Below are 15,084 nucleotides of genomic sequence, written 5' to 3'. Positions count from 1 at the left end.
ACATCTGCAAGGCAGGAATGGAATGTTTGTGAAACAGCTACAGTTCAAAGTATTTCATAGTCTCAGCGTTGCCAAATACACAATAATTGAGTAGGAAATGGATACATTAGAAATTGTTTTTAGTTATATTGTATGCTCGATCAAGCACGACATGCAAGATGGATGAAACTCGACTTGATTTGTTTGCCCGGAAAAAAAGAGCGTATAATGCGATTCCACCAACAAAAGGTGCTCTGAAACAATTCATCAAGCGAGCAATTTTTCAGGCAGGCCATGTCTGTGGTAAAGCAGCTGTTACCATGCACAGCAACTGCCGCCTCCGTCAAACTGGGGATGGCTGAAGCAGAACAATGTGTGGATCCCTTATCGGATGGAATTGTCGGTTATAGCTGAATGCTTCCAGGGCCTTCAAAAGTGTGTTTGCAAAAGGACTTCCTATACTGGAAATTGCAAGTGCCACCGCTTAGGTCTGTTATGCACAGCAATTTGATGTTGCAACTGTTAAGAAAATGACTAAATGCAGTATATGCATATTTTTTTTTGTTTCGGTTAGAACACAATTTCCGATGTGTATAGTTTCATGGGTATAGTAAATCAACAGAGATAGTTACTTAAGGTTTGCAGTATAAGAAAATGTTGCTATTGACTGTGCAAGTGCTCACGCTGTCCTATTTCTTTATCCCCTCGTGGTTTATAAGACACATTTTCTAACGATGTTAATTTATTGCATTGAATGTAATCTGAGTGTAATGTATATAAAACTTATATTGGTTGGTGTGCTTCAGATTTTACCATTGTTCGAAAACAAAACTGCAAGTTATAAAAACTTAAGTGTTGAGATGTCTACGATCATGAGCTTAGTCAGACAAAATTGATTACAAATTAAAAGAATATGAATACTACAGATTGGTATTCTGTTCTAAACTGAAACGAAAGTGTATAAATAAAATCAAGGAGCTGCGTTCAAGAAACGCTTGATGCCCCCAGTGGCATCCTTGTCGATAGATTTTGCACCTAAGTCCAAAACGAAGTCAAGGTCAAACTGAGGTCAGGTGATGTCTGAAGATGAGGAATGGTCACAGTTTACATCTGTATTAGTATCAATTCATTCTTGTAAGAGGTATTGATGCTAGACGAAACGGTCCCATTTGGTTAACCAAGAGATGGCCCATATAAAGCAACCTAAGTCCAAAATGAGGTCAAGGTCAATGTCAAACTGAGGTCAGGTGATGTCTGAAGATGAGGAATGGTAACAGGTTACATCTTCATTAGTATTAAGTCATTCTAGTAAGGGGTATTGATGCAAGACGAAACGGTCCCATTTGGTTAATCTCGTATGGACGGACGGACGAACGGGGGAACGGACGGACGGACAGACGGACGGACAGGACAATCACTATATGCCTCCTGCATCAGTAGATGCTAGGGGCATAAAAACGCTATCGTTTTAATGTATTACATGCTTGCCTCAAATAAAGTACTGAAAAGTAAATACAAAATGGTGGCCATTTTGTTTTTGCGGCGGCCATCTTGAAAACGACATTATTTCAAGTGGCCCTTGATCTTATGTTAAAGCGCATGCCAGGTAGTTACTGTCCTGTAAATTTGATGCTTGTATCATCAACTGAAGTATTTTTGCAATATCCTGCTTCACTAGAAGGAGAAGAATTCTTTTAGAGGCTTGTCTTCCATTCTTATCCTTTCCTGAGTTATTATTTCCGATGCATGACTATATATCAATGTATATGTCTACTATTTGGGAATAAATATATTTAAACTAAAACTATGTGAACCTATAGTAGGATACACACGAAAGTCATTTCCACTATCGAAATATCCTGATGCACTGTCTAACCTAATAACAGTGTCTTCTGTTAAAGGATGAATTAGAAATGTTTTCTTGAAAAGACCATGCTTTTTGCAAAAAGGCAATCTCAAATAGAACAACAAAAACAAATTTGAGAGCTTTCAAGCAACTTCATGTTTCATTAAATTTAGTTTATAAACCTTAGATATGCTGTACTAAACTTTTAGATATAAAAGATCTGGCATATCGTTAGATATAATCTCTTTGGCCAAACATGCTTGACAAAGAGAAGTCTCTGATAACCTGAATAACGGTGTTTTCATAAATCAAATACATATGATGAATACGCGTATCTAACAAACATTAGTTTATCTGCAATTGTATTTATTTAAGTTTAATTGCATTGTCATGCAAAAAAAAACATGTTGCTCTTTACCAATTTTTTATATTTTCGTATTTTACATAAACAAGCATTATATGTTACATAAGATTTGCACAACAGTTTATGTAAAATTGTTTACTTTTTCATAATGATTACCTTATACAACGTTCACTTTTAATACATTTACTATCCATTAGAATGAAGGTTATTAAATGTACAATCTTTAATGTGTTTTCGCTACTTTTCTATCAGGAGAGTCGTTTTGGAAGTACCAAATTAATGTTTGTTTTATGAGTATTCCATCCAATAGATATGTTTATGTGGTCATATTTATTCCTTTACATGCAGTAATCTAACAAACTGGCCAGTCACCGTGGATGTTTGGAATGTGGTATTTTTACTAATTTATTTCATGATTATAAATACAAATTGATTGTATTGTGTGTTAAATGTGTTTCTCATTATAAACACTTCCTAATGTGAACGACATATGTTAGGGGTGTTTTGGATCTTTTTCATTCATCAGGTACCATAGTAATATTCGCCGTGTTAATATCAAATGTTATTTTCCGCCTAATGAGGCTATTTATTTTCCTGCTAGATATAAGCATACATTACATGTCTCTGTCACGTGAAAATGGTACTCTTTCATTACATCCAACCCAATATTTCATCCTATATTGCAAGGACTTCCAGGAAAGGGTATATTCGCAACAAATGACAGGCTTAAAATGCCAACAAGAAGATGTTCATTGTTATTTTTCTTTAGCTTCTTAATATTAATATTGGAAGCAACAACGGAAACATTTAATACTTCTTAACAATTAACGTATATCTGAGCCGAGTTGCGAATATTGCTGATATTACAAAAAGGAATGTAAACTGAACTTATTATTGATTTGGGGTACTAAAGAAGATAAAACGAGAAGAAATGTTTTCAGATAATAATATCGTTGCAATCATTTTAATATTTCGTTTAAAATATATATTATTTTTTATATTAATTATCTTGGAACTTTACCCCAAGGTTTTGATAAATGTCTTTATATAATATCTTATTAAAGTTTGACGACTTCATTGAACATTTTAAATAATTCGTTTAAATTTTTTACTTCTACTCTCGTGGATGTATTTTGCGCTTCTAATGTGTAACTAAATACGCATTTCTTACCTATGTCCAAATACCTCAATATAATAAATACCATTAATTCAATTTGTTTAATAGAGAGCACTCGGGTGACTCGAATGTGTAATGCATGATATAGGTGAAACAAATTCTTATCTGCTTCTTTGTATTTAAATAAACATTATAATAAAAATTATTAATGCATAGTATATAATATGGTAATTAGAGATTATCTTAATACTTCGCGTCATAGTTTTCAAAATCTAAACCCAAATAATGATCAATTTGTAAAGAATTTGTTTTGTTTGTTGAAATTACTAAAAGTGAAGTTCAGCTGAGAAAAATTTCAAATATATCTTACCATACTGTCTAATTTCGAAAATAGTGAGTTCTTATATTCAGTCGGGCTTAAATCTAAACTAGGCTAAGTGATGCCTCATATAAACTGACGGCTGTGCAATTATGGCGGAGTGATTTCCTGGACTAAATAACAATTAAGCATCATTATTGTCTTTAAATTATAGACCGTATTTCAATGTGTCTCACTAAAGGAAATTAATATTTATTTGATATGATCAAAGAAAATAAACGGGGTTAGCTCATTTTGAGAGCCCCCAAAACAGATGTGGTCTTGAAATCCATATCACATCTTTGGGTTACTATCTGAAATAATTACATACTAAGAATCACGTTTGATATATCATGTTAATCATTGATAGTAATTAACAAGAATGGCTGCATATCTCCATTAAGCACAATAAATTGTATTTAAGACAGAAAAGATATACACTAATTTATATACAAAGCAAAGATTTGTGTTCTTTTATCAATTACATACAATTTGTTTTCCTTAAAATGCTTATAAATCTTCACATTATTACAGAACATAATCGAGTACAAATAAAATGTAACAATATTTAAATACATTAGTATATACTTTTTATTATTCATTATGTTAAGTGATGATTTCTAGATAATTGACTAATGAGCACACTTGGCTATAACTTTACTTACATGCGGAATACCCAACAGAATTGACTACAATTATTTACAGTTACATAAAAAGGGATAAATATCCAACAGGGAAAGATATTTCCCGAAAAGCAGCCTCTCCAAACCGCAACAATACACACATTCACACAGACACATTCAAAGCAAACATGAAGACACAACGAACAAAAGAACACAGTGGGGCACCGCCTTGGAACTGTCAGTGGCTAAAACGCCACTGGGGAGCTAATCCGGTTTATGGTGCACCTAACCTCACTCTTACCTCCACTATAATTTATTAAGTCATGTCGTCATGAGATTTTTGCATGTTATCGGACGTTGATCATGACAAGTGTGCATTTCACGTAATGCTAAAACGATTTCTATTTCAATAACCTTGTTTATTTTCAATAATACACGATTGTTTATTATTTCTAACGCTGTTGATTGGTAAAACACTGCGAGGAATAATTACCTCATGAAGTCATTCCAGTTGACTTAAAACGTCATCATTGACGTTAAATTCGTGAATGCACGTTCCGGCCTTATATTATTTCTAAAATAAACCGTTAAGCGCGTACCTACGGAAACATTTCATAGCCACAAGATTAAACAATTTCGCGCAAACTAGTAAAAGAACAATTTTACACTTACGGGAACTGATTATACATCTGGTTAGATAAAAAGAAAATGTTATCATGATCTTGTTTTGTGTATAAATATCTTAATTCAAATTTTGTAGTATTATTTTTTGTTGTAAATTATATAAAAATACTTCTTTTATAGTTTAGTACCTACATCCTAGCGGATTCACATACATCCTGATTATTACCCGGACTGACTATAGGCTGTTTCAGTAATTTTATAACACTTGTATTCGAAGGGAGATCATAAAAAAATCGCAAATAATAATTCAACAACGATTAAAACCGATTTTAAATGTAAATCCTTTTAGACTTTTATGTTGACACCAGAACCAATAAATGAAACGTAATCATTTTATCACACTGATTCTATGATTAACAATTAGTAAAATTTCCAGTAGTTTTTTCAGTACATATCAAATATCATTAAAGGCTTCTATAAGGATAAATGTGATTAAGCCAAAGCATCTGTATATTGCAAATCCTATTTACTCGCTTTAATATGTCAAAAATGCCTTAGTTGTACTTTCTTGTCTTATATTGTATTAGCAAATAGCCTGATCGTCACGACTGACAGTACGTCTTTCTTGAATATTGATCGTTATTGTTTTTCTTCTTTCAGGTCAGCAACATGTTCATAGTGTCTTTGGCGATCGCTGATTTAATTGTTGGACTCTTCGTTATGCCAACCAGCACGGTCTATATTTTTACGGAAGACTGGCGATTTGGCGTCGCTGTCTGCCAAATATGGATTGGAATAGATTATACAGCAAGCACTGCATCGATTCTGAATCTTTTTATATTAAGTCTTGATCGATATTGGTCCGTTACATCACCATTGAAATATATCAGAAAAAGAACAAAGAAGCGAGCCGTACTCATGATAACAGGGGCGTGGCTCCTTTCATCACTGTGGATCATTCCAATTGCCGGATGGCACCATTTTTTTCACGGAGGAACAAGAACTGTACCACCCGATGTATGTGACACTGAGTATGCGAAAAACAGCGCACTTAAAGTGATAACAGCTTTCTTTAATTTTTTTCTCCCTCTTGCTGTCATGTACGCACTCTATTTTAAAATATTTCAAGAGATACGAAAACGTTCGGAATTAGAACTAGGTCAAAGAAATGTGAAAAGTTTAAATTCTTACGTATCCACAATGACCTCATGTCACGACGACATTTCTTTCAGTGATCAAAACTTAGATACAGGATCTGAAAATAACAGTGTTATTGACTCTTTACACGTAAATAACTCAACAGGTGTGGATGTGTATCAAATGACAAATTTAAAGCCAAGACGGAATTGTAAAAGTCATTTTGTAACAAGGCTTTTAAAGAGCAACAAAAAACGTGATAAATCTAAAAAGGGTCATAGAGAAATACCAGAAAACGAAACTGACACTAATTCAAAAAAGTGTAAGGTTGAATACGTGTACGATGAAAACGTTATAGATCAAGAGACTGAAAAGGTTGAACGATATTTTTATGAAGAATACACGTCATCAAAACCAGCGCAGAAACCAAATCATATTTTAGTAAGAAATAGTAGTAACATATCAGGTGACCTTTCTGTGTCTTCACCAAGTACTCCAATAAGCTCTTGCTCTAGTACGGAGGACAAACGAATCAGAGCAAAAGAAAAATATTCTTTGATGAGTGGACTTCGAAGAATACGAGAGGCTGAAACCATAATTGATACAACAGTTTCAGCAAGTTGTAAGAAAAACAATACGCGGAACGCATTTGTGTTTAGAGACGAGAGGAGTAGCAGACGACAATCAAATATGTTTAATATCAAAAACCGAATAAGAAACATACGACAAAGTTCAGCTTTGACAAAGGAAATCAAAGCGGCACGTCAACTTGGTGTTATAATGGGGGCGTTCACTTTGTGCTTTCTCCCATACTTCATCTTATTCCTGGTTGTGGCTTTCTGTGATGGTTGTATTGATCAAGGATTATTGTTAGCTATGACCTGGGTTGGCTATCTCAATTCCACACTTAATCCTTTTTTATATCCGCTCTGTAATGCGAACTTTAGACGGAAATTCCGAATAATGTTAGGATTAAAAGCCAAGCGTGCACGATATAGAAACCGAGATTGTTATGACAGAAACAGTCTAACCACGGCGAGGTACGATTGACGATAACTCAGCCATATGGCAAGAAAATTAGCAAAAGAATATGTTATAAAATGCTTTTTTTGTAGTCTTTGAGAGTATCTCTATTTTCTTACAATTATTTTAAATTGTATGAAAGGAGTGTGAATGATCTCTGTCAAAAAGTGGATCCAACGCCTCTTAAAATGGTGCTTTAACTAATAAAGTTCGTACTGTGTGCAAGTATGTTGAAAATGTAACATAAAAGTGTGTATGAACATTTATTTTTACACTATTTTTGTGAAAAATCTACAACTCAGTTCGTAAATATGTAAATATGATAAAATTGCATATTACAAATATATATTTTAACTACTTTGGGAAAACGAGAGGCTGAAATTTCTAAAGTATACCAATTATTATCTGAAAACAGATGCTAACTATGCGGCTAGTTAATAACATAACAACAAGCCATTGGTATGGTACAAAGTTTGAGTCCTTTGTTTTAGTACAATGAAGTAATGCGTCTGTAATATGAACTCAGTTTTGTAACTTTACTTATTTCGAAGTCTGAAATGCTAGTGTTATCCCAAACAAAGTAGTTGTACAATCCTGAATAGAAAGCATCAATAGGAGAGAAAACATTTTTAGACATTTGTGCTAAATTTGTTAAATGCATTTTTACGTAATTTAATAAACGCATTCGCAATTGAAAGCTGATATTTATCATCAAAGTTATAAGTGATAAATAATGGAGTTTGACGTTGTTATACATATCTGTGTGCAAAATGAAAATTCATGTAACAATAAATTTGTGTAATGTTTTGAATTGTTGGAGTTAGATACTAAAGTCTGATGAATTAAACAGTTATAATGTTTTAAGAAGCCATTAGAAGGTACTATTGTTTCAATAATTGTGAATAGTTGATAATTCTGTACAACACGAAAAAGTTATTTGCTTACAGTTTTGCTGACATAATTAAACTTTTTAGCATTGACAAATACAGGAAGTGAAATCCGCTAACAATTATGTGTAAATTCAATCTTCATGTAGGAAACTGATTTTATTGGACGTTTATATGGTTTCTATGGGTACTTTTCAAATATTTGTATGTCAGTAAATGTATACCACATGCCAAGCGTATAAAACAGTTTCTGTTCAAACAACATGTAACAAATCGATGTAATAAAAGTCATATTTCAGAAGTTGGTACGAAACTTTTTTCCACTACTTGAAAAAAATGTTGCATTCCAGAATGTTAAATTCTTCATATTTATATATTATTTTTGCCTAATTTTGTCACATCAGAATTTAGTCATATACATTTAAGGTAGTTAATCAGATTTTTGCCAAACAATGGATTTGTTCGGAGCTTTAAACAAGTAACCATTTACATACTTTGCCTATGGAAAGATATGAATATTAGAACTGTTGTGTTACATTTGTCAAAGATTTGCACTGACAATTATATATTACGCTGAAAGTCAATGGAAATGCAAGTTGTTATTACCTCCCTTTAACTATTTTGGTAGGTTGAAAAGCAAAGCTTGGTTGGAAATATCTACTCTTTTAAAATATGCCCTAAGGTTAAAATTGTTGGAAGTGTCTTATAGCACTTAGAGAGTGTTATTCGTTGTTAAACACTGCTATTGATAATGAATACAAGATAGAAAATCTGGACTAAAATGAATTATATCATAAACCTGATAGCTGCAATAAGATACCAAACTAAATTTCTTTAATTTCTACTCTGTATAATGTTGTTTGGAACATCTAATGCATCAAAAATAAATTGATTTCTCTAATTATTCACATGCCACTGTTGTAGGTTTACATAATGTAATCACTGAATATTCGTGGAGTTTTAAAACAGATATAAACCGACCATCTGTTAAGTGAAAAAGCTATTTTACAATTGTAATTCAGATTTGATTCTCAAAATTGACTGAAAGTTAAAGACACTTCTGCGACAAGTGATATCAAAGCCTGGTTATTATTGGAATGTCAGTATAAACTTTGTAAGATTTGGGTCATGGCAATCTGCAGATTTTGGTAAAAGATATACTCTGGTATTGTTTTAAGAAATAGGTCCACGATTTATTTATTCTATTTTACTCAATTACAGGAAATAAATTGTGGTTATTTTGTCGAATTAAATCTTGCTGCGGTATTCGCTATATGGTATTTTATAATGTCGCGAAAACGTTTGACAAAGTGTCAAGTAAAAAATCTGACCACATTTATCTTACGTTGTACAAATGAGTAACGTCAAAAAAGGAAAATGGAATGTTGCATTTAAAGCAACGTTCAAGACTTGGTCTAACCTGGCATACGTAAGCCAAGTGAGCAAAAGCATGAGAATTGAGCACCTACATCGTCAAAATAAAAACAAATATTTTTAACTAAGCTAGTCAGTAAGATATTAAAATATATATTTGACAATAATTTAAAAAGTTTATTTTTTTCTCCATAGTCTTGTCTATGCATCCCTATAAAATAAGCTGTTACTTGGCTACACGGTGGTAGATAATTCTTATTGCGTGGAATATTGTTAAACGAAGTGGCAACGTCTTAAAATTACAGAAACAAATACTGTAAGTGTAGAAATATTCGCGGACATCAAATTTTCGCGATATTCGTATTGATCGACAGTCTGCGGATTCATGAATACCGCTATTGTTTCTACACAAATTCTATTAAAAAGTCATTTTCGCGCAAATATGAACCATCTCAATCTAGTTTTTAAGAATTACGTCCACGATTTATTTATTGTATTTTACTCAATTACAGGAAATAAATTGTGGTTATTTTGTCGAATTAAATCCTGCTGCGGTATTCGTTATATGGTATTTTATAATGTCGCGAAAACGTTTGACAAAGTGTCAAGTAAAAAATCTGACCATCACACCTATCTTGCGTTGTACAAATGAGTAACGTCAAAAAAGAAAAATCGAAGTTGCATTTAAAGCAACGTTCAAGACTTGGTCTAACCTGGCATACGTAAGCCAAGTGAGCGAAAGCATGAGAATTGAGCACCTACATCGTCAAAATAAAAACAAATATTTTTTACTAAGCTAGTCAGTAAGATATTAAAATATATATTTGACAATAATTTAAAAGGTTTTTTTTTCTCCACAGTCTTGTCTATGCATCCCTATAAAATAAGCTGTGACTTGGCTACACGGTGATAGATAATTCTTATTGCGTGGAATATTGTTAAATGAAGTGGCAACGTCATAAAATTACAAAAACAAATACTGTAAGTGTAGAAATATTCGCGGACATCAAATTTTCGCGATATTCGTATTGATCGACAGTCCGCGAATTCATGAATACCGTTATTATTTCTACTACTAATAAGTCATTTCTGCGCAAATATGAACCATCTCAATCTAGTCTGTAAAGGTATGCATGAGCTGTCATTATACATTTGTATCTTTATGTACCTTAGTGTAAATAATGAATATAAACAACTTGTTAGTTATTGTAATTTATTCAGTTATTGAAAAAAGAAAACAACAATTGTTGTTTCGTGTAATGTTTTACCAAAACACTTGCAAACACTTGCAAACATGCACAAATAAAAAGTGTCAAACACGGCATTCAAAACCATCAAACAAATCTTGGCAAAAACGATGAAATGATCATATTACAACTTTCTATCATTCTATGAAAACATACCCTATTCCGATATAATTTCTATTGTTGATTTTATCGGTTTTCAATCCAATCCTTTTTAAACTGCCCAAGTATTTTCGTTTGAATATTTTTCGATGATGCTCGACAGATGTTGACTATAATCGAAACCTCTTTGATTGTTTGTATATGTGTTGATTGAAACAAATTTCTTATGTCTATCAGAGGCGTATAGCGTGCCATGGTTTATGTAACTTTGACTGATCCGTGACGTTGTCCCGATTCGTCCGTGTTTTATACGAGTTAAAACTTTTGTAGTAGCCTCCATTGAGTGAATAGTTTGCCGCGCGCGAATTTATGATTTTAACCCTTTGTCTCCGCGAATTCAAAATTGCGCGAATATATCTACGATGCCGAAAATGGACCGTTCCAACAAAATTTGTCTCCGCGAATTTATATACACTTACAGAATGCGAAGGTTAGTACACATATAAATCCTGTAGGAATACAAATTATCTGCCGGAAAAAATGTTTTTTCAAACCGAGAACGTAAGACGACAATGTTGATATCAGCAGACTATTTACATGGAAATGTTTATTTGTAATTATTGTAAAAGGTTCCTATTACTATCTATAGGGTTCCTAGAATGATGTATAATTTGTATAGTACTTTCTGATTTTTTGCCAAGTAGTCAAGGAATATCTGATTGTGAAAACTTCGGATAAAAGTGTTATTTCTTATTGTGCACAGATTTCAATTTCACCATAACATTGAATTATAGCCACTTTACACCTGTGCGTAAAATATAGCAATCTATTATTATGAAAACATCAATTGGTTAGTATCTAAATATGTTGAAATTTCGCGTGTATATCTAATATATATCGCAATCAATTGCAAAAACGTTTCGTAATTTTATGCAACGCTGTTTGTACGAAACATCATTAGAATAGAATTTAATTAGTGTCTGTCGTATTTGCCGGTGCTGAGGAAAAAACAATACGTGTTACAAAAACACTTGAAATCACTCGTTACTTATGATCTGGCCGCTTTATTTCGAAAGTGGTGAAAGCGTTTAATACAGAGGGTATTAAGGATGCCTAATACCCTTAAATGTACACTCTGATATGCAATAAGCGAATATTAGTTCTCCTAAACCTATATTGACATGGTGGCGAAAACACAGGCTGCACCCTAGTTCCAGTGTACGAGTTAAGTCGCGTCAGACCATTAAAGGAACCCTCTTGACGCCTAGTAACTATCTAGCATTGAAAATGCTTTGTAAGAAATATACCACACATAATTAGAGGCAATTTTTACAATAAAATCCTTACTTCTATTTCACATTAAAAACAATTTTACTAAACATATCATTCAATAAGGGACTGACTTTCTGTTAATATTAAATATCTGTTCCGAAACGAAAATGAACCAATACTATGTCATGTAGGTTTTTTTCATGCATCATAACTAAATGTCATTGCGTTTTTTTATTGATTTGTTACGTATTTCTGTCCACTAAAGCAATGAAAGTGGCATTAACTGAATAAAAATCCATTTGCTTAGCAATTGGTATAGGGCCATCAGGCGACGTAAACTAAAAGTTTTTACTAAGTTGTGCAAGAACATGAATGTGTATACCGTCTGTTCACACGCCACTTTCGACTCAAATGTGTCGAAATGCAAGTGCAGTGACGCTGAAAGAAACTTATTTGAGCCGTGCCACGAGAAAACCAACATAGTGGGTATGCGACCAGCAAGGATCCAGACCAGCCTGCGCATCCGCGCAGTCTGGTCAGGATCCATGCTGTTCGCTTTCAAAGCCTACTGGAATTAGAGAAACTGTCAGCGAACAGCATGGATCCTGACAAGACTGCGCGGATGCGCAGGCTGGTCTGGATCCATGCTGGTCGCATACCCACTATGTTGGTTTTCCCATGGCACGGCTCATTTATGTCGACACCTCCAAATTCAGTAAAGGCTAAATATCTACCCGAGTGTGCGTCGTTGTTATCTACCAACATATTGTAGAAATTACAAGTGCTTATACGTTATGGTGTAGAGAACCCCGGAGTAGATCACTGAACTTTAACAAAATTTTGGGAGCATAGAACGGAAACAAGCAAAGAAATTGCAGAGTGTGTCTGTTTATGAGAGGTTATGGAAAGTGTAATACCTCTCGCATCCCTTAGCTTTGAACATTAACAGAATAGTAGATAATCAGCAATATTACAGTGAGGCTTGAATCCACTTCGGTGAGGGGCAAGTGATTTAAAGGCAGCGACCTCAACCACTCGGCCACGGAGGCCCGATCACAGGTGGACGACAATATTTTGTATCAAATCGTCATTGAGAACATACGTCTGGCCCTTAGTTCAAACTCACGACGCCACGATCGATAGATCTGCTTTGCATTCATTAAGGTAAGTTGCCGGGTAAGAAAACCAAGACTTCTAAATGACCTATACGACGATGCTTTGATTGCAAAACGTATAAAGACAATCGACCAATAATGAGTATCGGTATTCTATCATTTCTCCGTACGCAATTTCGGCATTTTTCTTTTTTTTTTTTTTTTAAAGGTTTAATGAGGTTTAATGAGAATACGTAATCACACACCCTTAAGGCACTTTTTCTAGACTGAATGAACATTATACATTTCATGTATCTGCCAGTTTGCTTAGGTTTCAATCAAAACAATTTCTTAAGTTTATTTTTTAATAGATACAAATAATTCGTGTCACACTAGCTATTTATACATCCAATAATGATATATATTTCTAGGGCTTAATGTATACAGTTTTACATAAAAAAGCTTCGTGAAGCCTGCCCGCCAGTTAACGCAGTATGTTGAGCATGAGCATAAGACACGAATTAATTCACTAAATTAATGTTGAAACAATTAGACAGAAATAATGATGTTGAGTTGGCTTTTTCGGCGCACTAACACAGTACAGGTCAAATGGCGCCAAACAGCAAATGAACAACATATCCTTATCCCATTTACATCATGAACATCATGTCATGGGCCACCTTGATGTATCTGACTTTGGAAGAAAAAGGATGACTCAGTTTTGATAATACGATCTTTAAAACGATCTAAAAACTTTTAAACTTCGGACCAAGTTATTTTTGTCTGAAACTGAGTCTAATCTTCTTGGGCTGCTTTATACATTTGTTTCTTTTACAAGAGCTGTTTCAGCATTAAAAGGATTACAGCAGGAACATTCTAGTATCTTTTATTGTCAAATCTCTGTATTCTAATACATCACATGTGTTTGGACTGTATGCATGACACTTCCAGATAGGGATTGTTAAGTCCTTATTTTACACTACAAGATTGTATTATACCAAATATAAATGTATTTCCTTCAATCCTTTGCAGCAAAAATACATATTATGTAGATATATATAATAGAAAAAAGTAGAAACCATCCCTAACAGTTTAGGATTGACAACTAATGCACTCGGTGGCTTATCAATTGTGGCACCATACTCCTATAAACATTGAAAGAGCTATTACATTTGCAAGCTTTTCCTATTTTGGGTTTATTTGTATGTATGAAATGTATTGATTTGGTTCAATGCGGACAAAAAGAAGCAATTATTGTTTTTGAATGGTAACAAATACTGCGTGAAAAAGCGTTAAGATGCGAGGAAGATGATGAATTTCAAAGTTATCACAAATACAGGACAAACAGTTTTGTATTGTCTGTCAAGGAACGGTCAATGACTTAACCGCTGTGGAGCTTAAATTGCAAGTAATATTCAAATGCTTTAAACTGTCTATCTTATATGTATTGTCAAATGACAATTAGATTTCTTTGAAAGATTGCTAAATCTATATAGAAATTTACTTAATCCATTTAGTTAGAACCAAATACTTATAATAAATAAAAAACAACCAAAAAAAAAAACAAAAAAACATACATATTGTCAGATGGATGTTGCGTTGTTTTACGCGACATAGAAACAGTCTTGATTATGCGGGCGGTAACCAAATACCTTGTTTCCTGATAAATGTCGGTTGGGATTTTCTTATCCACAACTCCCTTCATCATTTATAACAAAATGCATATGTAATACCGGTATGTAAAATATTGAGAAAAGCTCTCTTAAGCGTTAGTACTACAACCGAAAAAATACCTTGTGCGTTTTATCTGACCTTTAATTTCTGTTTGCATCAAACGTATTTTAATTAAAAAGATAAAGACCGCTTAAAACATTGTAAAAAATTTATCAACAAAATCTTAATGCTTTCTAAACCATTATAACCGAGAGATCGTGGAGTTGTGAATATTTTATCGTGCATCCAGTAGTTCTATCGATATTTATCGGAAATTACACTCTAATTACTGAAAACGTGCTCAACCATTAACTTGTTTCAACAAAT

At 33.4% G+C, this 15,084-nt stretch overlaps 1 protein-coding gene across 1 annotated transcript in view; it reads left to right on the top strand.

The window, feature by feature from the left end:
• LOC123530181 (histamine H1 receptor-like) overlaps positions 1 to 9,804 on the top strand; it is a 101,696-nt gene extending 91,892 nt beyond the window's left edge. The window contains exon 2 of the mRNA XM_053521888.1: positions 5,572 to 9,804. Coding sequence (XP_053377863.1) covers positions 5,572 to 7,098 — 1,527 coding nt within the window. The 3' untranslated portion in view covers positions 7,099 to 9,804. The remainder of the gene's footprint in view (positions 1 to 5,571) is intronic.
• The last annotated feature ends 5,280 nt before the right edge of the window (positions 9,805 to 15,084 follow it).

The sequence above is a fragment of the Mercenaria mercenaria genome, chromosome 13 (genome assembly GCF_021730395.1).
Source record: "Mercenaria mercenaria strain notata chromosome 13, MADL_Memer_1, whole genome shotgun sequence".
Lineage (NCBI taxonomy): Eukaryota > Metazoa > Mollusca > Bivalvia > Venerida > Veneridae > Mercenaria > Mercenaria mercenaria.
The sequence above is the reverse complement of the archived record's forward strand: the minus strand, read 5'-3'. Positions and strand labels throughout refer to the sequence as shown.